The 22,605-nt window shown below is 55.3% G+C and overlaps 1 protein-coding gene across 5 annotated transcripts; it reads left to right on the top strand.

The window, feature by feature from the left end:
• The first annotated feature begins 589 nt into the window (after positions 1–589).
• LOC144943638 (CXXC-type zinc finger protein 1-like) lies at positions 590–22,185 on the top strand. 5 transcript variants are annotated; one of them, XM_078871292.1, is made up of 16 exons: positions 590–662; positions 1,786–1,895; positions 2,343–2,560; positions 3,203–3,303; positions 3,408–3,526; positions 4,229–4,387; positions 5,270–5,404; positions 6,054–6,161; positions 6,465–6,649; positions 7,434–7,641; positions 13,410–13,520; positions 14,926–14,975; positions 15,559–15,655; positions 17,306–17,458; positions 21,589–21,765; positions 21,858–22,185. In XM_078871292.1, the coding sequence occupies exons 2-15, from the start codon at positions 1,839–1,841 to the stop codon at positions 21,736–21,738; spliced, it is 1,851 nt and encodes a 616-aa protein (XP_078727418.1). In that variant the 5' UTR covers positions 590–662; positions 1,786–1,838; the 3' UTR covers positions 21,739–21,765; positions 21,858–22,185. The 5 variants fall into 5 exon arrangements, with proteins under 5 accessions (XP_078727418.1, XP_078727421.1, XP_078727417.1 ...); XM_078871295.1 differs by having other exon boundaries at positions 4,238–4,387; positions 21,589–22,185; XM_078871291.1 differs by having other exon boundaries at positions 21,589–22,185.
• The last annotated feature ends 420 nt before the right edge of the window (positions 22,186–22,605 follow it).

Below are 22,605 nucleotides of genomic sequence, written 5' to 3'. Positions count from 1 at the left end.
GAGGCGGGGGGGGGATGGAGGCGGGGGGGGGGATGGAGGCGGAGGGGGGATGGAGGCGGGGGGGGATGGAGGCGGGGGGGGGGATGGAGGCGGGGGAGGGATGGAGGCGGGGGGGGGGATGGAGGCGGAGGGGGGATGGAGGCGGGGGGGGGGATGGAGGCGGGGGGGGGATGGAGGCGGGGGGGGGGGATGGAGGCGGAGGGGGGATGGAGGCGGAGGGGGGATGGAGGCGGGGGGGGGGGATGGAGGCGGGGGAGGGATGGAGGCGGGGGGGGGATGGAGGCGGGGGAGGGATGGAGGCGGGGGGGGGATGGAGGCGGGGGGGGGATGGAGGCGGGGGGGATGAAGGCGGGGGGGGATGAAGGCGGGGGGGGGATGGAGGCGGGGGGGGGATGGAGGCGGGGGGGGATGAAGGCGGGGGGGGGGAATGGAGGTGGGGGGGGAATGGAGGTGGGGGGGGAATGGAGGGGGGGGGAATGGAGGTGGGGGGGGAATGGAGGGGGAAGGATGGAGGAGGGAGTGGAGGCGAGGGGCACACAGCACCCCCACCCCACCAACTCGTGGGTCCCGCGTGACGTCACTCTGCGCGTGCGCACTGAGGGCGACGAAGTGAGGCCCAGTGTGGGCTCGCTCCCCATCGGCGCTGTGAAGACGGCGAGGAGGTGACCGGGGTACCCCCCCACGACCCCCTCATCATCATCCCCACGGCGTCCCTCATCATCACCCCCCTCGTCATCCCTCTCGACCTCCTCCATCTCTCGCTGTCGCGGTTCGCGCTGACATTCCACAGCCAGACATTCGGCGCGGCGGCGGTGGCAGCGGTGGTGGGTCGACTCTGGACAGACTGGGCCCTGTCGCAGGAGCGTGGAATGCGCCGCTGCTCCAGCTCTGCGGAGGCGCTGGCGCACGAGTCGTGTGCCCTCACAGTGGTCGCTTGAGTAGGAGCTTTGCCCTTGAGACTGGGGCACAGGGTGAGGGCTGTGAGTGGTGAGGGCTAAAGTTGGTTTGGTTCACCAGCTGAGGCAGTTGCAAGGGGTTAGTGGTCGCGTAAACTAAAACTGTTAAAACATTTATTTTGTATTTAACAGTTAAAGCCCACGGCGCTCTAGAGTTCGGTTGCAGAAGCGACTTGGCCACAAATGATAGCTGGGCTAAGTGGCTTATCATGTGGACATTTATAATATACATTTATTATTTATATGGCGCTTTTCCACTAACGTTTTAAGGCGCCTAGCAGCCGAATACTCGAGACGCGTGATGTTGATTCTAAACGTGGAGGCGTGAATCCGGAGGACCACCTGAAGAGAGACGCGCAAACGCCAGACACACAGCAGGCGTCGGGGATCGAATCCACGACCTCCCGCATACCAGGCGAGGTAGTTGACATCTCGCCAGTGCACGTCTGGTTGGGTCAGGGGGTCACGTCTGGCAGCTCAACTCCGTGCAGAACCTCACCCAACCCTTCAACCCTCACCTCGCTCGTCACTCAGCTCTCCATGCTCTAACCCTCTCACCCGTCACACACCTCTCACCCCTGCACCTCGCCCGTCAACCCTCGAACACCTCACACCTGTATCTCACACAGGTTCTAAACTCTCACAGCTCACTCCTCACCTCATTCGCCCCCTACTTCTCTCGCCTATCACCCCTGTCACCCCTCTCACCCATAACCCTCGCCCATCCCTCAGCTCTACACCCAGGCACAGGTTGTGAACCCTCTCACCTGTCGCGGCTCACCCCTCCTCCACGTTGTCGCCCGTGTTTCTGTTTGGCTGTGGGGGCCAGGTGGAGGTGAGGTGGGGTCACGTGTCCGTGGGAGCAGCTGCCCCCCTCCCAGCATGGAGAGCAACAGCACGGAGAGCGATGTGGAGCCGATGAGTGGCGCCAACAACAAGGTCACTCGCCGCGACTCGCCGTCACTCAGGAACTCGCGTGCACACTACAGACTCTCACACAAACACCACAGACAATGAAATCCATATGCTGTACTTATACAACAACAACAACTGCCATTCGTCACTAAGTGGCGGTGACCTCACCACGGTGCCTGTGTCAGGCCAGGTGAACTTTTAGACCACGTGAAGTGTCGAAGGCTCGCTGACAGGAGGTCACGGGACCGATGCAGCAGGTGCCGTGGGTTGATTGACTGAGATGACTTGCAGATGCACCAGCTGTGCCCCCGACTGTGCTAAATTGTACACCACAAACACCACTCACACGCCTGTCACCCTTAACCTCTGTCATCACACTATTCCAGCGCTCTCTCTCCCAGCACTCTTACCCACTCAGTCACCCACTCACCCCCAGCACTTTCTCCTGTGTGTCCGTTCTCGCTGGCACAGGATGGTGCTGGGCCAGGTGACGCCAGTCGACGGCGAGGAGACGGGGTGGGAGACCACGAGGTCCGGGGGTCCCGGCCGAGCGGTGGGGGTGGCGGGGCAGGGGGTGGCAGGGCCCCACCCAATGGAAGGGTTGCTCCGGTGGGGGGGCGGACCGCCCTTGAGACGGAGCCGGCTGTATACTGCGTGTGCCGCAAGCCAGACACGAACCGCTTCATGATGTACGTGCCGGTATCACCCACTCGCACACCCACTCGTCCATTCAGCTCCTCAGTCGCTCATCGACCCACTCACGACACCATTCACCCACCCACCAAAAAAAACCAGCCGCCATTCGCAACTAAGTGGAAGTGACATCACCCCCGCGCTTGTGCCAAACCAGGCCACCCGCTCACCCATCCACCCACTCGCACATCCACGCACTTACCCACCCACTCACCCACACACTTGACACACGTGTCTGGTGTTGTGAGAAATGCCACTGTGGTGGACTATCATATCCCTGTACATTTCAACCACTGTGGAAAACACTATTCACCCAACCCATAGCCGAGGCAAAGCGCGTTCCTGCTCACATGAGCATGAAGGCGGTGCTCATGTCCCGTTTACAGCCCTCTGAGCCAGTGGTGGAAATTCCTAATACCTCTGTGTCACCCGAATCTCAAGTTTTCAAGTTGGTGGTGACCGATGGTGGAGTATCTGCGTGGCGTCGGGCAGTAGCTAAATGTCTCTCGCTTGCAGCTTGTGGTGCGATGTAACCGAGTATGTTGTATGAGGTGCGCCGTTTTCTGCCAAGCCGCGGAGATCGCGTTGTGCGCGGCGGATAATGAGTCGGGTCTGCGCTGCTCTGGCTCGCTGCACAGAGGCTGTGACAAGTGCAACGAGTGGTTCCACGGCGACTGCATCGACATCACGCAGAAGATCGCCAAGGCCATCAAGCAGTGGTACTGCGACATGTGCCGCGGTACGTGGGCCCCCCCCCCCCCCGTCACACGTACCCATCATCAAGCGCACACGGGCTGCGTAGCTGACTTGTTCTTTCCGTTTGTTGCTCTGCTTCTGCTGCAGCCAAGGACCCGTCGCTTGCCATCCGCTACCGCCAGAAGAAGATCAAGGACAAGAGCCGGGATGCAGCGCGTGACTATTCGGCCGAATACGACGGCAACTGCAGCTCGGAGAGACGGAAGGTACGTGTGGGGGTAGGCACGGTTCACGGGAGGCCTGTGCAGCACCTCAGATTAATTTTATTGCTATGCTTTTTCTTGTTTACCCAGGAAAGACTTACAGGAGGGCCCTGCCAAGTTTTCCCTAGAATGGGGGCGATATTGTTTCTGCCATGTGTGATATCAATTGAGTAATTTTTTCGCGAAATTTTCAGCATTGGGATGTTTTGGGCGATACCAGTTACATTGTCTATTTGTTTTTAGTGAGGGGGAGAACATAAAAAGCCCACAACTCATACAGTCGCTTGCTCACGCTCTCATTTACTCACACTCTCACCCACTCACCACACCGCAGGTCGCACAACACTTCTCTTTCTGCTTCTACCCTCATACCGTTGCACTGTGGAATTTCCTCCCATCATCGTCGTATCTTTGCACAGGCTCTTACAATCATAACCTTACTTAATTCAAGAAACGTGTCGCACTCGTATTTATCTCTTACGACTTTGATCGTGATGTTTGTTGCAGGCGCTCAGCTTTTTGGGCCTTTGGTCCCGTGCTCGGCAACTGCTAAGACACTCTACTGTTGACTCTGCTCGTGCTCCTGCTGTTGTTTTCTGCTGCAGTTGATTCTGCTTGTGTTCCTGTTGTGGTTGCTGCTGCTGTTGCTGCTGCTGTTGCTGCTGTTGACTGCTCGTGCTGTCGTTATTGTTCTCATTGCCGCAGCAACTGAAGCGCTCGGTGCGCATGTGCGGCGAATGCGAGGCGTGCTGCCGCACCGACGACTGTGGCCACTGCGACTTTTGCCGGGACATGAAGAAGTTTGGTGGCCCCAACAAGATCCGGCAAAAGTGCCGGCTCCGGCAGTGCATCGTGCGCTCCAGGGTCCGTTCCGTTACGGTTGGCGGTCGCCCGACAGCTGACAGCATTTGTACCCAGTGTGTGTGCTGCGTGTGCCCTGCGTATGTGTCCCATATGTGCCCTGCGTGTGTGTACCATATGTACTGTGTGGTGTACTTCATTTGTCATGTACTGTCCCATGTGTGCCGTGTACTCTCGTGTTTCTCGCGTACTCTGTGTGTCGTGTTCTCCACGTGTGTCATGTTCTTTCTGTGTGTTGTGGTCTCCGCGGATCGTGTACATGGTGCGTCGTGTTCTCCACACGCTTCGTGTCCTCCGTGTGTTGTGTCCTCTCTGCATGTCGTGTTGTGTACTCCGTTCATGGCTTGTACTTCAGATGCGTGCCTTGTATCATGTCGTGTCCTCCACGTGTCGTGTCCCCCACGTGACGTGTACTCTGTCGTGTCCCCCACGTGACGTGTACTCTGTCGTGTCCCCCACGTGACGTGTACTCTGTCGTGTCCCCCACGTGACGTGTGCTCTGTCGTGTCCCCCACGTGACGTGTACTCTGTCGTGTCCCCCACGTGTCGTGTGCTCTATCGTGTCCCCCACGTGTCGTGTGCTCTATCGTGTCCCCCACGTGTCGTGTACTCTGTCGTGTCCCCCACGTGTCGTGTGCTCTATCGTGTCCCCCACGTGACGTGTACTTTGTCGTGTCCCCCACGTGTCGTGTACTCTATCGTGTCCCCCACGTGTCGTGTGCTCTATCGTGTCCCCCACGTGTCGTGTACTCTGTCGTGTCCCCCACGTGTCGTGTACTCTATCGTGTCCCCCACGTGTCGTGTGCTCTATCGTGTCCCCCACGTGTCGTGTGCTCTGTCGTGTCCCCCACGTGTCGTGTGCTCTGCCCCGCCCCCCTCGTGCAGAAGCTGCTGCGCGTGCGCGACGACCACGGCGGCTCGAGCCGCGAGGGGGCGCCACGCGGCGCCGGCCTCGGCTCCTCCGATTCGGACGCGCTGCTCTCCTACCACGACTACGCCGCCTCGCCCCGCGGCGACCAGGTCCGTGCCGGGGGGGTGGGGGTGGGGGGCTGCGGCGGGCTGTTGGGGGGAAGCGGTTGGAAGGGGGGCGGGGGTGTAACGCTCGTCTTAGCGTCACATCCGTACCGTGCCGCACAGACTCGGCTCACTCCCGGAGAGAGCGAGACAGAGACTGATTGGTAGGCACGTTAAACACAAAGGTGAGGGGGAAGCCAGCCAGAACCAGCGCTACCAACATTTGCCGAAGCTCTGGTCCTATTTTGGGATGTTTGGCAAACTCCGTTAATGATGAGTGTGTGTGCATAGGATATCGATTCTTGTGGCACAGTATAATTTTTCTAAAGTATAGTACAAAAAAGTATGATTTGTTAAGTTATGGTAGATAACACAGATTTCTTTTTCATGGTACATGTGTGCTGCGCATGTTTGCGTACGTGCACGGGTGCCTATGTATGTATGCGTGTCTGTGTGTGCGTGGAGAGCAGTGGCGCAGTGGTTAGTGTGCTGCACCACGAACTTGTCCGGGCGTGGTGCTGGCCACCCACCCCCTTGTGTGCCGTACCGGCCTTCATAGGTGCTCGCTAACAGCACTTGCCCCTACAGTCTTGTTTAAGGCTATCCGGGGGATCTTTGTTTTTGTGTACACGTGCGTGTGCTTGTGTGCGTGCAGTTCCCGTGGAGCAGTGGGAAGGAGGACTCGCAGGATCACAGCTTGTTCCGTAAGCGCGCCGTTAAGCTCAAGCACGTGCAGAAGCGCGAGCGCCGCTACGAGAAGCAGGTGCTTGCCAGAGACCGCTCGCTCGTGCAACTCTGCGTCCCCCCGGATCCCCGTGTGTCCCTGCGTGTGACCCTGGGAGTCCTCGTGTTTCTGGACGTTTCTGTGTTTCCCCGTGTTTTTGCCTGGGTGTCCCTGCGTGTCTCCGGGGTTCCCCGAGGTGTTGCTGCGTCCCCCCGCTTGTCCCCGCATTCCGGCGTCTCTCGACACGTCCGAACTTGTCTGCGCGTGTCTCCACGTGTCCCCGCGTGCGGCCCCCCCACGGGCCCCCACGTCTTACGGCTGTGCTGTGGCGTGGCACCGTAGAACCGCTCGGAGCGCCACCGGGACAAGGCCCGGCACAGGCTGCGCGTGCGGCACAGCGAGCGCGGCGGCCCCGAGGCGCGCGAGACCCCGCGCCAGCGCCAGTGCCTGGGCCCCGGCTGCACGCAGGCCGTGAGGCCCACCTCCAAGTACTGCAGCCACGAGTGCGGCATGAAGCTCGCCGCCAAGTGAGTGATGCAATATCAGCCTCTCAGAGCCACCCAGAGCCTCGCTAACAAGGTACTCGATACCAAGTGGGTGACACTAACACAAAGATTCCCCATATATCCTTAACAGACTGTTGGGGCAAGTGCTGTTAGCAAGCACCTATGAAGGCCAACACGGCACACAATGGGGTGGGTGGCCAGTGTGGACATTTTTACACACCACACCAGGTACTCATTTGAGGCTGATTCGACCTAGGGGAGGCCCAGGACCGGTTCAAATAATCGTCACTGATGTGAGCGGAAATCGAACTCGGGTCGCCGGGTTCGTAGCGCAGCACGCTAACCGCTACACTACCACTCCCTAAACACGTCCACCCTTACCACCTGTACTGACCTTTACCTTCCAATCACTACACCAGTGTCGACGGTTACCAGCCGACTCTGGCAAAAAGAGTGACACCGGCCCCCTCCTAACAGTTCTCCCTGCATCCCCCACCCTGTGTCTCCCTGCATCTCCCACCCTGTGTCTCCCTGCATCCCCCACCCTGTGTCTCCCTGCATCTCCCACCCTGTGTCTCCCTGCATCCCCCACCCTGTGTCTCCCTGCATCTCCCACCCTGTGTCTCCCTGCATCCCCCACCCTGTGTCTCCCTGCATCTCCCACCCTGCGTCTCCCTGCATCCCCCACCCTGTGTCTCCCTGCATCTCCCCGTCTCCCTGAGCGTCACCTCCTGTCCCATTTCCCGCCTCCACATCACTGTCTGTGCTCATTTGGTTTCAATTAATCAAAATGTTTCCCTCCCAGCCGTATCTACGAGATCCTGCCGCAGCGGATCCAGGAGTGGCAGGCGAGCCCGTGCGTGGCCGAGGAGCTGGGCAAGCGGCTGCTGGAGGGCGTGCGCCGCGAGCAGCACACCGCGCGCCTGCGCCTCGCCCACATGGACCGCCGCTTCCTCGAGCTGGAGGCCGTGATCACGCAGGCCAAGCAGCAGAGCGTGTGCGAGGACGAGGAGGTGCAGCGGCGCCACCACCGCACCACCACCACACCACCACACCACCACACCACCACACCACCACACCATCACACCACCACACCATCACACCGCCACACCGCCACACCGCCACACCGCCACACCATCACACCATCACACCATCACACCACCACACCACCACACCACCACACCGCCACACCGCCACACCGCCACACCGCCACACCGCCACACCGCCACACCATCACACCATCACACCATCACACCACCACACCATCACACCACCACACCATCACACCACCACACCATCACACCACCACACCATCACACCACAACACCACCACACCACCACACCATCACACCATCACACCACCACACCACCACACCATCACACCACCACACCACCACACCACCACACCATCACACGATCACACCACCACACCATCACACCATCACACCGCCAAACCACCACACCACCACACCATCACACCGCCACACCATCACACCACCACACCATCACACCACCACACCATCACACCATCACACCATCACACCATCACACCGCCACACCGCCACACCATCACACCGCCACACCACCACACCACCACACCGCCACACCATCACACCGCCACACCATCACACCGCCACACCACCACACCACCACACCATCACACCGCCACACCACCACACCATCACACCGCCACACCACCACACCATCACACCGCCACACCACCACACCATCACACCACCACACCATCACACCGCCACACCAGCACACCATCACACCACCACACCATCACACCACCACACCATCACACCATCACACCACCACACCATCACACTGTTGTATATGTTGGTTATCAAAATTTTGATATGTTGTATGCGTGCGTGGGTGAAATTATTATGTTGTATATGTGGGTTCTGAATATTCAGTGAAAATAATAATAATCAAATGAAATTTGGCCAAATGTGTAATTATCCGGAAATATGTTAATTTATGTAATTATGCACATTTAATTATGCCAATTCTAGAGGTAATCGTAGTAATTATGCGAGTGGGTGTAATTATGATAATGCAAGTCGTTATGATAACCAGACCCCGCCTCGGTGACGAGGGTGGGTTATCGATCGGAATAAGGCAATTAATCGTATGCAGTTATGCAGGTGTGGTGTAAGTATGCAAGATTAATTTAGATTAACTCGGCATCGTTGTCTAGGTTCGTCTCATTCTCGCTTATTTTTAGGTCCCCGGTTCACCCCGTTATCGCTTTAACATTTACTGAGTATGTATTAGTGTGTTTATTAAGGTCACCAAGTTCAGATCTCAACGCAGAAGCAGATCTTATGCATAGATTTCAGGAAAGAATCACACAACCACTTCTGTATTAATCAATTTATTACTAATTCAACCTCAACTATGATATAGTATGCGAACTCTCAATCCCGGAACGTCAACACGGCATCAATACAGTATCATCAACGATTGTCTGATTTCACTTTGACAACGGCACATGGATCCCGCATAACGCGATGGTTGTTAGTGAGAGAGAGTCGTTAAAACATGCAAATACTATGCTAAGAAAAACCTTAACGTTAATGAATGATTACTCAATATTGTTCACGCAGTACCGCACTCCTTATTGATCATACGCAACCCTTATCACGTTGTTAGCACCTTGGGTCACGGGACAGTTGAATATTCTGTAGAGAATGCGAGTACGTGCGGCGATTATGACTGAAAGATACTTGAAAGATTATACGGTGATGAAAAACACAATCAAAAACAGTTATTATTCTTAAAGGCACCAATCTCAACAGATACATCGGCAGGTTATCTGACAACAGAATGGCTCGGAGTAAGGGCCTGCGACGGTGCTCCTTCCGAAGATCGTTATCTTATCAAGTTTACTAATTGGGGACCAGATCACCTGATAAGGATCTGGTGGGCCACCACTCCCCACGTGAGCGTGGCTTGGCGGAAGGAGGTGCCAAGAATCAATTCGTATTGATGGATCTGTTGGGAATTTATGCGATTAAGAGTACAGCCCACTAAATATTAAAGATAAAAATTACGAATACTCTTATAAACGACGGATGGCCATCACTCGGTCTCGAGTGTTTTTGAGTGGTAAGAGTTGTCTTGAATAGTCAGTGTTCGGAGTCGGTTCTTTATGTCAAACAGACGCCTGGTGGTCGTGTGGTGAGGGGGCGGTGCGCGTCATACGTATCAGTCGCTCCCCTGTCACCGTGGTGAATTGGTTTGGATGCCCGGTCGGTAGGTGGCGCCCACAGCTCGCTCGCAGCGTGCAGTGTTGGGTCGTCAACCAGGGGAAGCACAGAGCCTCGTCGCCAAACCGCGACCTCCGGCGGCAGCAGAGACCTCCGACTCGGCAGAGGTTGACCCACGCAGGCCGAGTTGAGCTGTCAAGCGGGTCTTGCCCGCCTGCAGAGGAGATGGGGAGCCGCTTGAGTCGAGCCCCGAGAGCCGGCTCCGGTGAGCCGATCGAACTCGGCTGAGTCCCAGACGAGCTGAAGAGTCGAGTCGACCCGCTGGTCGCAGCTCGCTCCTGAGTCGACCCTCCCGGTCGAGCTGAAGATGAGTCGAGCCGACCCGCTGGTCGCAGCTCGCTCCTGAGTCGACCCTCCCGGTCGAGCTGAAGATGAGTCGAGCCGACCCGCTGGTCGCAGCTCGCTCCTGAGTCGACCCTCCCGGTCGAGCTGGTTTCCAATGCTCAGGGTCCTTTCTTTTATGCCGAAAAATCCCTTTTGGGTCCTGCCCACAAGGCGGGGTTTCTTTCGATTTTTGCTGTGTCAGGATCTGTCCGTAGGTAGGTGTGTCCATGTGTGTGTCCGTATGTCCTTGTCCTTGTGTGCATCACCCACGGTATATTCCGTTGTCATACTCCCTCCATAAAATCCACGAGCAAACAATCAGATGTTACAAATTGCCTCGAAGTCGTCTCTCTGTCTGGGTGCAATATTATCTCTTGTCTGGCCTTCTTCATGAACCAAAACACAGACATTACAAATCGTCTCACAGGCGTCTCTGTCCGTGTTGCACGACCTGGAGGGAGGGCAACACTCCCTCCGACCCTCACCGATGCACAAAGAAATGGTTAAAGGTTTTAACATTTGTCCCTTACCATTTCACAGTTATAATTCTGTATGTAACCTAAGGTCTGCCGTTTCCCATCGTGGTGCTTGACCCAAGTGGAGGTGCCTCCCCGAGCATATACACACTCTTATCCCGCGCTGCGGGGATACAAAGACGGCCGGGATCTCCCTTTCTCTCCGACCCTGGGTTTAACATCGCTCTTTTATTATGTATTTTATATTCGACCTGGTGGTGATTCATCCCGTTATCCTGGCTTTTCATAAGTTTTACTTTTGTCTTTTCATGCATAGGCTTATTATTATTAATTTATTTCCGATATCTTAGGTTAAGGGGTAAGTTTCTTGATCCTAGGAATTCGTATTCCTTGGTGTCTGCATGGTTATATAAGCGGAATATAGTTTACGGTGAATAGCGTTAACATTGATGTTATGTACGATATTATGTATTGTGATGTCTTTAACTTAACTTGTTGGTCAGGGCTTTACTGACATGAAGTTGCATTTCATAGCCTCGCAGTCTTTGCCTCACCCTGTCTCTGCTCGCCGTTGTTGTTGCTGTCCAGCTGACGCCGTTAACTCAAGGCCTCATTAATTTCCGTCACTCCTTGTAGGTGAGGGCGGTTGAACCTTGGAGTCAGTTCTGGTTTTTGTCTGCCTGCTTCTCCTGATGTCCCCTGACCCCGGGAGTTATTATTTCTACTTTTATGGCCTGTCGAAGCCCGACTCGCTGTTGTTGGGCTGGTGGGTCGCTGGGTTGGTGTCGTTCCCGGCTTTTTTGCTTACGTTTGCAGTTCGCCGTGCTCTTAATTTCCTTCCCTCTTCAACCTTATATCGACTATTCGCTCCTGTCTGGGTGCGATTCAATTTTGACTTAGGAAGGTTCTGATTGTCATATGCTTCGGGTTGAGTTGTATAGATGGAAATAACATTTCATATTGACTTAATGATGGTGATGGTTCAGTAGGCGTAACTTGTGGCCTGGTTTAATTGGAGTGGGTGTGAATATCAATAACTTTAGCCTATCCTGTTGTTAAATTCCGACTTTAACGTTACTTTAATAGCAATACAGAATAATTGAGCTTTTCGTCTTAACTAGGCGAACGCGAACTTCTGGTGACCCCCGCAGCCTTATTATTCAGCTGAGTCTGCATCCTTGAGATATACAACGCTCTTATTCGTCTCACTGTGGCCATCCAACCTTCTGCTCTGGGAGTGTTATTCTTAATTTCAGGTCAAAGGCCCCCTCACGTTCAGACGTGCAGGGTTGTTTAAATCAGCTCCCCCCCTGTGTACACAGCCTTGAGCTGACCCACTTATTTAATAATTTAATTCCTTGGCCTTTTTGGGTTTGCTCCCTCAGCTGCAGGAGAACAAGGCGTATTTCTCCTCCCTGTGTGCACGTGTTCCAATTAGCTCGGAATCCCTAAACACATAATCAGTGATGATTCCTGGCTTTCTGTGGTTGTGATTTAGACAAAGGCGCCTCTGCTTCCTTTCATTGCCTTCGAGTTGACACTGCCCCATTATTCGCCCATGTGCTGAGGTCATAGATGGTTGGGCTTTTTGCCTTAACTATGTCTGGCTGACTCTCCCACTGTCTCTGCCGCCTGCACGGGTGACATGTGCCCGTTTATCAGGCCTTATCTTTCCTTGAAGCAAGGTTGCAATTCTGCCATCCTAGCCCTCCTCCAGTTCATTACTTAACAACACCTGGTGTTTTGCAGTTTGCTGCTTTTTGGTGTGTTTTCATTCATTATATCTCAATGATGGAAGAAGGCTAGGATACAACAACACCACCACACCATCACACCACCACACCATCACACCGCCACACCATCACACCACCACACCACCACACCATCACACCACCACACCATCACACCATCACACCACCACACCATCACACCACCACACCACCACACCATCACACCACCACACCACCACACCATCACACCGCCACACCGCCACACCATCACACCATCACACCACCACACCATCACACCATCACACCACCACACCACCACACCATCACACCACCACACCATCACACCATCACACCATCACACCGCCACAACATCACACCATCACACCATCACACCGCCACACCGCCACACCGCCACACCATCACACCATCACACCACCACACCATCACACCACCACACCACCACACCGCACGGCCGCCACACCACCACACCACCGCCATGCCAGGGCGTCACACTCCTACCACGCTGCCACGCCGTGGCACCATGCCACCACACACTGCCACATGCTGCCATCACACTGCCATTTCACGCTGCCAGAACACCACGCCACATCTGCCACACCGCCGGAACACCATGCCACGGCGCCACACCACACCGCCACACAATGCCACCGCCACATCACCACCGTGCCATACCGCCACTCTGCCACCATACCACACCACGTCGCTCCAGTTCTAACACTCACTCACTAGCTCACTCACTTGCACGCATACTCGCTCGGACGCATGCACGCGCTCTATTGGATGCACATTCATGCTCACTCATCACTCGCTCACACGTGGCATGTGGGATGGTCTTCCCGTGCCTCCATATCTCACCTTGTCTCCGGTGTCTTTCCATGTGTCCCTGTCTCCCCGTGCCTCCCCGTGCCTCTCCGTCTCATCTCGTGTCCCTGTGTCTGCCCGCATGTCCCAGGTCACAGATGGGGACAACGAGGAGGCGGATCTGCAGATCTTCTGCGTGTCGTGTGGCCACCCCATCAACCCCAAGACAGCTCTGAAACATATGGAGCGCTGCTACGCCAAGGTGCGCCCAAGACACGCGCGACGGCGATACTACTGTTAACTACTTTTTTTCACCTAATTTTATTTTACCAGGTAAGGCCCACTGAGTTATGTAGCTCTTTTTCTGAAGCCACCTGGCCACAAATGATAGCTCAACGAAGCAGTTTACCACGTGGAAATATATTGCAGCCAAAGACGGAGGGGAGATGAAGAGAGTGAGCGGAGGGATATGGAGAGAGAGGAGAGGAAAGCTTGTAAAAGAGTAAGACAAACATAGAGGGAGAGAGAGAGAGAGAGTAAAGGATGGAGAGACAGAGAGAGACGGAGGAGAGAGTGCGAAAAGGAAGGATTATAACTGGAGGGAAAAACCGGGATCGAACTCACGACCTCCTGAATACCAGGTGAGGTAGTTAACATCTAGCCACCATGGCGCCCCATTGCGGTGATTGTGACCGGCACGTGATGGCGTAACGCGTGATGACAACGCGTGATGGCGTAACGCGTGATGACAACGCGTGATGACGTAACGCGTGATGGAGTAACGCGTGATGGAGTAACGCGTGATGGAGTAACGCGTGATGGAGTAACGCGTGATGGAGTAACGCGTGATGGAGTAATGCGTGATGGAGTAACGCGTGATGGAGTAACCCGTGATGGAGTAACGCGTAATGACGTAACGCGTGATGGAGTAACGCGTGATGGAGTAACGCGTGATGGAGTAACGCGTGATGGAGTAACGCGTGATGACGTAACGCGTGATGGAGTAACGCGTGATGGAGTAACCCGTGATGGAGTAACCCGTGATGGAGTAACGCGTGATGGAGTAACGCGTGATGGAGTAACGCGTGATGGAGTAACGCGTGATGGAGTAACGCGTGATGACGTAACGCGTGATGGAGTAACGCGTGATGGAGTAACGCGTGATGGAGTAACGCGTGATGGAGTAACGCGTGATGGAGTAACGCGTGATGGAGTAACGCGTGATGACGTAACGCGTGATGGAGTAACGCGTGATGGAGTAACGCGTGATGGAGTAACGCGTGATGGAGTAACGCGTGATGACGTAACGCGTGATGGAGTAACGCGTGATGGAGTAACGCGTGATGGAGTAACGCGTGATGGAGTAACGCGTGATGACGTAACGCGTGATGGAGTAACCCGTGATGGAGTAACGCGTGATGGAGTAACGCGTGATGGAGTAACGCGTGATGACGTAACGCGTGATGGAGTAACGCGTGATGGAGTAACGCGTGATGGCGTAACGCCAAGTCGATCTCGATGGCCACCGTCACTACGCGGCAGTGAGCAGGGGACGAGTGGCGAGGCGTGGAGACGCTCGCGGGAGCAGCCGGAGCGCGCGACCTGACGCGCGTATTTCTGTGCTCGTTTCTAACCCTTGCTCCCGACCGCCTTTGTCTTCCCCGCAGTACGAGAGCCAGACGTCGTTTGGATCCATGTACCCAACCAAGATCGAGGGGTGAGGATGAGCACGCGAAGCCGCCCTGAGCCGCGAGACCAAGGCCCCCTGCAACCGCCACCCCCCCCCCCACCCCAAAATAACTAAGCAGACAATAATTCACTTCCTTTCCATATCCACCTCTCCATATACATAAAAACGTTTTTTTTTTTACATCCCATCAGCCTTCTGGGAGAGCATAATCTTAGCAGCATTGGTTCAAAACGGGTAAAACTCTGGACCGGCTTTGACATTAAGTATCTAATCAGCTGAGTCGGGCTTGCTTGAACCAACGCTGGTGAGATGCCAGATATTTATTGGCAAGGATCCTTGTGTTGTGTGTGGAACACACGACACAAATATAAGTAACAAAATAATTAAGAAGACATTTCGCCAATGAATACGAGCTTAGGGAGTTCGTACGCCATTTTATGAGTCCAGACCCTTACGTGTAGGCGCACACATGAACGCATGTGTGTGCGCATGTGCACGATTGCGCGCCTCTCGTGTGCCGTGACCGGCCTTAAGAGGTGCTTGCTATCAGCGCTTGCCCCAACATCCTGCTAAAGGCTATTGTGTGGGGGGTGTGTGCGCGTGTATGCAGGGCGACGCGCCTGTTCTGCGATGTCTACAACACGCAGAGCAAGACCTACTGCAAGCGGCTCCAGGTCCTGTGCCCAGAGCACTCCCGGGACCCAAAGGTTGGTGGTACCCCCTTACACCCCCTCCGACCCTCCCTCCCCACAGCCAGAAACACCAAAAGGGGGTTGGTCCTTCGTGGGGTCCCCTCCCCCCTTACGCTCAGGGGCCGGTCTATGAAGATGCGTGTGTGGGGGGCGGTGGGGCGAGGAGTAACACTCAATCTGTGGTGGGGGGGGGCGGTTGGGCGGTCCTGACATGTCGGCCTTTTCAAACATGGCCCCCCCCGACATGAATGGACATGCACGCAATGCGTTCTGTCTCTAGTAACTAAGAATAAATACCAATTATCGGGAGCTCAAGGTGGACAATTGTGCCCATAGCCCCTCGGCCCCCGGGTTAGCCGGCATTGGTCTGAGCGACCTTTTTTATTATCATGGTTTCTGCGCACAGGCCCAAAGTTCCAGAAGGTCAAGCTGCCAGCAACAGACGGCGCTCTCAAATTTGCGAAATAGCCCCAAGGGTTAACACGTTTCTTGCCTTGAGCCAGGTTGTTGTAATAACCTGGTGGGAAAAGAAACGGTGGTGATTCTGAGAGGAGGGAATTCCACAGTGGAGCAGTGCGAGGGAAGAAGCAGAAAGATAATTATTGTGGTGAGAGCGAGTGAGTGGCACAAGCGCCGTGGTGACGTCACCGCCACATAGTGGCAAATGCCAGTTGTTGTATGCTGTGTGTGGGGAGCGGTAGTGCAACGGTGAGTGCGTTGTGCTACGAACTCAGCGACCCGTGTTCGATTCCCGCTCACGGTCAACACCCGTGACGATGATCTGAATCAATCCTGGGCCTCCCCTAAGTTGACTCAGCCTCAAATGAGTACCTGGTGCGGTGTGTAAACATCGCCACTGGGGAGACAAAGGTGGCCGGGCGTGGTGCTGGTCACCCACCCCCTTGTGTGCCATTCCGGCCTTCATAGGTGCTACTAACAGCAATTGCCCAAACAGTCTATTAAATAGACTATAAGGGGGATTTTTGTATACTGTGTACAGGTGTGCGCGTGTAAGTATAATCACGTATATAAATGGGCGTGTGCTAGTGTGTATGCATCAGTGCATGTGTACGGCATGTGCCTTTGTGTGTGTGTAGGTGTGTGTGCGTGTTTTGTCATGTGTGAGTGTCGATTCGCTGTAACGGCGCCGGTCGTCTTATCGGCGCAGCTCAGATGTGCCGCTCGGCCGGCCTGGCGGAGGCTGCTGGGGTTGGTGCCATGTCCCTGCTGATTTATGGGCTTTGCCTCTGTGTGTCTGAGGCGTGCGGTAGAGGGGGGGGGGCACGCAAACCGCCGCAGTAACGAAACGCGCACATCCAGCAGCAGGTGCCACGGCCGGGCGGGATTTATGGGCGGCCGTGTTTCATGTCGTATTAAAGTGAGGGAGGAGACTGACGGTCTGGAGATATTCATGGGATCCTCACAGCGGGAGGTGGCCATTATGAAACGTTACAGCTTTGCTTTTTTGTAAGGAATGCTTCCACCATCATATCGCGCTGTTCGGCTGCAGATGAAGTCTCACTGCTGCTCGGTGTGTTGCCACACCCCCGCCCCCCCCCCCCCATGTGTGTGTGTGCGTGTGAGTCGCCCTCCATGTGTGCGTCGCTTCCCCCCCCCCCCCGCCCCCCCGTGTGTGTGTGTGGTGTGTGTGCTCACGGACTGCAGGTCTCCGTGGACGAGGTGTGCGGCTGCCCGCTGGTGCGTGACGTGTTCTCGCCCACCGGCGACTTCTGCCGCCTGCCCAAGCGCCGCTGCAACAAACACTACTGCTGGGAGAAGCTGCGGCGCGCAGAGGTCGACCTGGAGCGCGTGCGCGTGGTACCTTGCACACGCCCCCCCCACGGGCCTCATCGCACAACATCAACAACAACAACAACAGCAGCCACCGTCCAATATTATTCATAATATAGGTTTTTGGGTCAGATCGCGTTATTTATTAATGTGTCGTAACCCTCCACCACCTGACACGGCCAAACAGTAAAAAATGTGTCGCGTTTTCAAAGGACAAAATTATTCACTTCTTTAGCCCACCGGTGTGCTGAAGAGGATCACCAGCATTTTAAAATGTGAGTAGTACGACGTTTCGCTGATAATTACAATCAGCTTCATCGGACAAGAATGGTGAAGCTCTCCTGTTGCTTCCGTTCTTAAATAGAACAGCCTCACGTCATCATTTATGAGCCACCGTCCGCCACCAAGTGCCGTCGATATCGCCGCGGCCTTCGTGCCACACTAGGTGAACTTTGAGGCTGTTGTGGAAAGGGTGGAAGGCTTTTGCTGCTGGCAAGAGGTCACAAGACATAGGCAGGTGCCGTGGGTTGGCTGAGATAACTGGCAGATGCATCATCTGTGCTCCCTACTGTGCAAATTTCCTGCATTTTAGCCACCCGACGCTTTGCTCGTTATGGTAAGCGTCGCTCTGCCCTCCGCTATTGTTGGAGGGCGACTACCTCCAACTGCCCAGTAGCCTCACAGTGCACCTAGCCTGGCACTACCCAGTAGAATACTTCACGAGCCTCCAGAGGCCAATTTTAACATTGGTACCAGTTATCGGCAAGAGCCATTAAGCTCCACAGCCTTCTGTACCACATCAGCTCCATCTCTTCTCCGGCCCATGCCGTCCATATTTAGCCCCCTCTATCTGGCCAAACAGAAGCTGCTTGGGTATGCGGTGGCTGGGCATGAGGGCTACGTGACCCAGCCAACGCAGCCTCACTTCATCACAAGTGCCCTGCGTCACACACACACACACAATCGTCGGGCTGGGCCCTTTCTCATTAGAAGTCACACTGCACGCCAGCTGAGAAGCCGTCTCGTTGCATTTGCCTCTTAATCAGATTCACTCCTCACTGGCGACTGATTATGAACGATCGCTGTGTTGCGCGCCAGGTAACTCAGCAGCAGAGCGAGTGGGAACGTTGTGCTTTCAAATCTTGCTTTGCTGGTTGACTCAGCCCATCTTTCCCGCCGGGGAGGATATGAGTAGCAATTTATGGGGGGAGGGATGACCAACAGTGGTTGACTGAGACTCGCCCCTGCCATAGCAATGTTTAATTTCCACCTAGATTGCCGCCTTGTCTGGGCTTTATCATCTGTACCGAGATCTCGTTTCGACATTGCTGTGCTGAACTGTGTTCCAGTAGACTGCACAGTGTCGATAGACCTGGGCTGACTGATGTGTGCCTGGGTTTGGTCTGTGCTGTGGAAGGTGTCGCCACCCTCATTTCCCTATTCACCCCCCCCCCCCCTGACTGGGTGTGCGGGGCTGTGCCCAGGAGATTGAGCACCAATGCCACAACACTCATTCGAGCGTTCAGCCAGAGGGCAGCAGCATCACCGTCTCTCCATGCTGTCTTGTCACGCAGGGTTTAGGATTTGTAACGCGAATCGTTGTCAGTGTCCGGATCTGCAGCATCTTCGTGCAGGCTGCAGATTTAAACGCTGCTGCTGCTTGTAGAATTTGTAACGCGCACCGTTTTCGTTCGGAAGTGCGGGAAACTACGGACGAGCGGGAAAGCGACCAGAACCGGTTGTGTCAACAAGTCATTCCCCTTGCTCTGTGGTCCTATGTTGCTATGTTTGGCCACTCCGTTACAAGAACGAGTGTGTGTATACCATGTGGGAGGAAACCGGAGTACTGGGATAAAACCCACACGTAGGTGTCTGGGGGCGGTGGGGGGAGGAGATACACTCAATCTGTAGTAACTTCCAAAGCTCTGTGGCCCTATATCGTGATGTGTTGGCTCGTTAATCGTCGCACGCGCTGACGCGAGGTCGCGTGCCATCGCACACACGACTGGCGCGCCTATTGAACAGCTGTTGGCGAACACAAGCGGTCGATACGAGCGGAGAAAGAAAAACACAGTCAGCGATTTGGCCAACATGCCTCTCACGGGCTGGGGAGGCGGGTGGGGTCAGGGGTGGGTGGGTCAGAGGGAGTGCTGGGGTGGAGCTGTGAGGAAGAGCAAGCGTCAAGCCTTTGGCCTCCTTTGTGAGGGTGCTCACCTCCCTGGGTACAGCCCTGCAGTGTTGGAAATTCTACATTACTATGGCAGGGGCGAGTCTTTTCATAAGATGACCACTGTTGATTTAATCGCAAATTGGTACTTATTTTTATCGACCCCCGCCCCGAGGGAGAGATGATGGGGCGAGTCAACTCAATAGCAGGATTTTACCTGGCAACCCTTCCGCTTGCGAGAGCCCTCTGACTCTGCCGCTGAGCCACCTGTTTGGCGGACCGCGGAGATTGAGACGGGAGTGTTGGCGGGCTCGTCTGTGTGTCCCGTAGCATGGGGAGGCCGCGTGTGCCCAGCTGTGTGCCCGGCTGTGTGCCCGGCTGTGTGCCCGGCTGTGTGCCCGGCTGTGTGCCCGGCTGTGTGCCCGGCTGTGTGCCCGGCTGTGTGCCCGGCTGTGTGCCCGGCTGTGTGCCTGGCTGTGTGCGTGTGGAGTGCTGCGTGTGGAGTGCTGCGTGGGGAGCGTTAGTGCGACGTTAGCGCGCTGCGCTACAAACCCGGCGACACGAGTTCAACTCCCGCTCACGGCCAACACCAGTGAGGATCATCTGAATCGGTCCTGGGCATCCCCTAGGTCGACTCAGCCTCAAATGAAGACTTGGTGAGATCTCTAAACATCGGAACATGGGAGACAAAGGCGGCCGGGCGTGGTGCTGGCCACCCACCCCCTCGTGTGCCGTGTCAGTCTGTTAAGGGTATACGGGGATCTTTGTTGTGCTGCTTGGAGGCTGTGTGGTGCACATCTCTTGTGTATGGGGTGCATGTGTTGTGTGTACGTATTGCATCTGTGTACGTATTGCGCGTGTTGCATGCACATATTGTGCGTGTTGCGTGTGTTGTTGTTGCACACGCGTTGTGTGCATTGTTGCATGCCTGGAGGCCGTGTGACCTTGGCTCTCCCCATCTCTTTGAGCCGCAGCTCGGGTCAACGCGTGATGAACGAGCGTCCAGGGACAGTGGAGTCGCACAAATCTCTCCTCCTCCTGCCCCCCCCTTTTTGGCACCGGGCCCAGCCACGCACGTTAATCACGTTTATTTCTCGTGCACGCACCTCCCCCCAGCCCCCTCCTCCACACCACAATCAATCCTTGTGCTCAATTATATAAAGATGTAATTTGCATTCCGTGAGGAGTGGGAGGAGGCAGCAGCAGAACTCGGGGGGGCCCAGCTTTGCGTTAGAGTTGTCACGTGCGCACGCCCCCGGTGGGCCAACGTCAACCACGCGTCACTGCACGAGCCCTTTAAACAAAAACATCCCCCGCCCCTGCCACCCAAAATGTTGAATATTTTGCATTTCTATGGGGCTCACTTAAGTGTCCTGGAATCTCAGAGCCTTGCATCTCAATCTCAAGCATTCTAAGGACACCTCCAGTGGCGGCTGAGGCACATAGGGACTCGGCACCCACTTGCAAGTGGGGATTCGTCTGCCAGTAGGGAGGAGACGATCGCGAAAGTGTGGCATCCAAATTGAGTAATTTGTTGTGTAAATTTTCCAACTTTCAACCAAAAAGCCCGTGCGCAATGGACTACTTTTATTGAAATGACGTCACAAGATCTTCATCCACTGCGTAGCAGACGGCACGGAGTATTTTTACGGTCAATACACACCTCAGTATTAACCAGTGCAGCCTGCCGGATTACAACCACGAACCTTTAAAAAAAAAGAGAGCTCCCGCACTCCCACGGGGCCACGATGTCCCGATCGCGCTCTCGGCGTCCTAAAACTAGGAATCCGTCGAAGCCTCGCAGGGCTACTGCAACCCTCCGTCATGGTGTGTGTCCCTGTTTCCATGTCTACGTGTGTGTATGTATACGACTGCGCGTCTCTGTGCGTGTCCACAATTGTCCGTGACTTTTAATGACTGCGTCTCCTTGGTTGTCTGCGTGTCTCTGTGTGTCTCTGTGTGTCTTGTGTGTGTCTCCGTGGTGCCTCAGTGGTACAAGTTGGACGAGCTGTTTGAGCAGGAACGGAACGTGCGCACGGCAATGGCAAACCGCGCCGGCCTGCTGGCACTCATGCTGCACCAGACGATCCAGCATGAACCGCACACCACCGACCTGCGTAGCTCCACCAAGGACACCTGAGCAGGTCCCACAAGGAGACCTGGGAAGGTCCACCAAGGAGACCTGGGAAGGTCCACCAAGGAGACCTGGGAAGGTCCACCAAGGAGACCTGGTGAGCTCCTTCAAGGAGACCTGCGCAGATCCAAGGAGACATGAGAAGAATCCCGTCTCGTCGCATATCTCATCTCGTTCCCGTTCCCTTTCGTCTCAAGGGGAAATGCAGGTATCACGTTTGCACCGTGAATGTGCGAGTCACAGGGTGAGCTGGAACTGCACTCTTCCTAACTCACCTGTAACTCGCTCACCTGTTGGTCCCTTCTCCCAGACAGAACATTTTACTCGCCGCGTGTACAAATCGCTTTCTAAACTCGTTATTTCTGGAGGTGAAATCTCTGCGTTTCTGTTTTACTTTGTACCGAGAGGCATTGGGGCCTCAAGGGGTCTTCCAATAAAGACGTTGACACTGAATGTGTCGCATCGGGGTGTGTGCTTGGTGGTGTGCGTGTGCGGCGCTGGTGACACCAGGACCTACTGTGGGACCTGGTCTGCTTGTCATCTATAAGTTCCATCTCCCACTGCGGAAAAGACCCCATTCAAACCCACAGGAGCCTGGTCTCAGCCAGCTGATTAAGGTTACAAATAAAAGTCGTCATCCCATGTGGGGTTGGCAACATCCCCCCGCCATCCCGATGCAGAGAGGAAATGGGAGAGGTTCAGGACTGACTCGTACAGCTGCATTTGGTACGCAGCCCAGACCTCCCCAGACCCTGGCTAACATCGGTGGCGTTCAGCCTGCTCGTCCACCAGCGGATTGATGAAATCCGAATGAGTGCCACTCACACGTTGTGATTCCCTTGCAGGCCACGTCTCTGCTCTTGGCCTGAGTTC

Source organism: Lampetra fluviatilis, chromosome 32, assembly GCF_964198595.1.
Source record: "Lampetra fluviatilis chromosome 32, kcLamFluv1.1, whole genome shotgun sequence".
NCBI classification, from domain to species: domain Eukaryota; kingdom Metazoa; phylum Chordata; class Hyperoartia; order Petromyzontiformes; family Petromyzontidae; genus Lampetra; species Lampetra fluviatilis.
The sequence above is the reverse complement of the archived record's forward strand: the minus strand, read 5'-3'. Positions and strand labels throughout refer to the sequence as shown.

What these genes read in the sequence shown, in the direction of transcription:
- LOC144943638 (XM_078871292.1), top strand. Translation starts at nt 1,839, where the DNA reads ATGGAGAGCAACAGCACGGAGAGCGATGTGGAGCCGATGAGTGGCGCC. An exon ending in TGAGTGGCGCCAACAACAAG is followed by an intron (nt 1,896 to 2,342) that starts GTCACTCGCCGC and finishes TCGCTGGCACAG; the next exon opens with GATGGTGCTGGGCCAGGTGA. An exon ending in AGCACTCCCGGGACCCAAAG is followed by an intron (nt 15,656 to 17,305) that starts GTTGGTGGTACC and finishes CACGGACTGCAG; the next exon opens with GTCTCCGTGGACGAGGTGTG.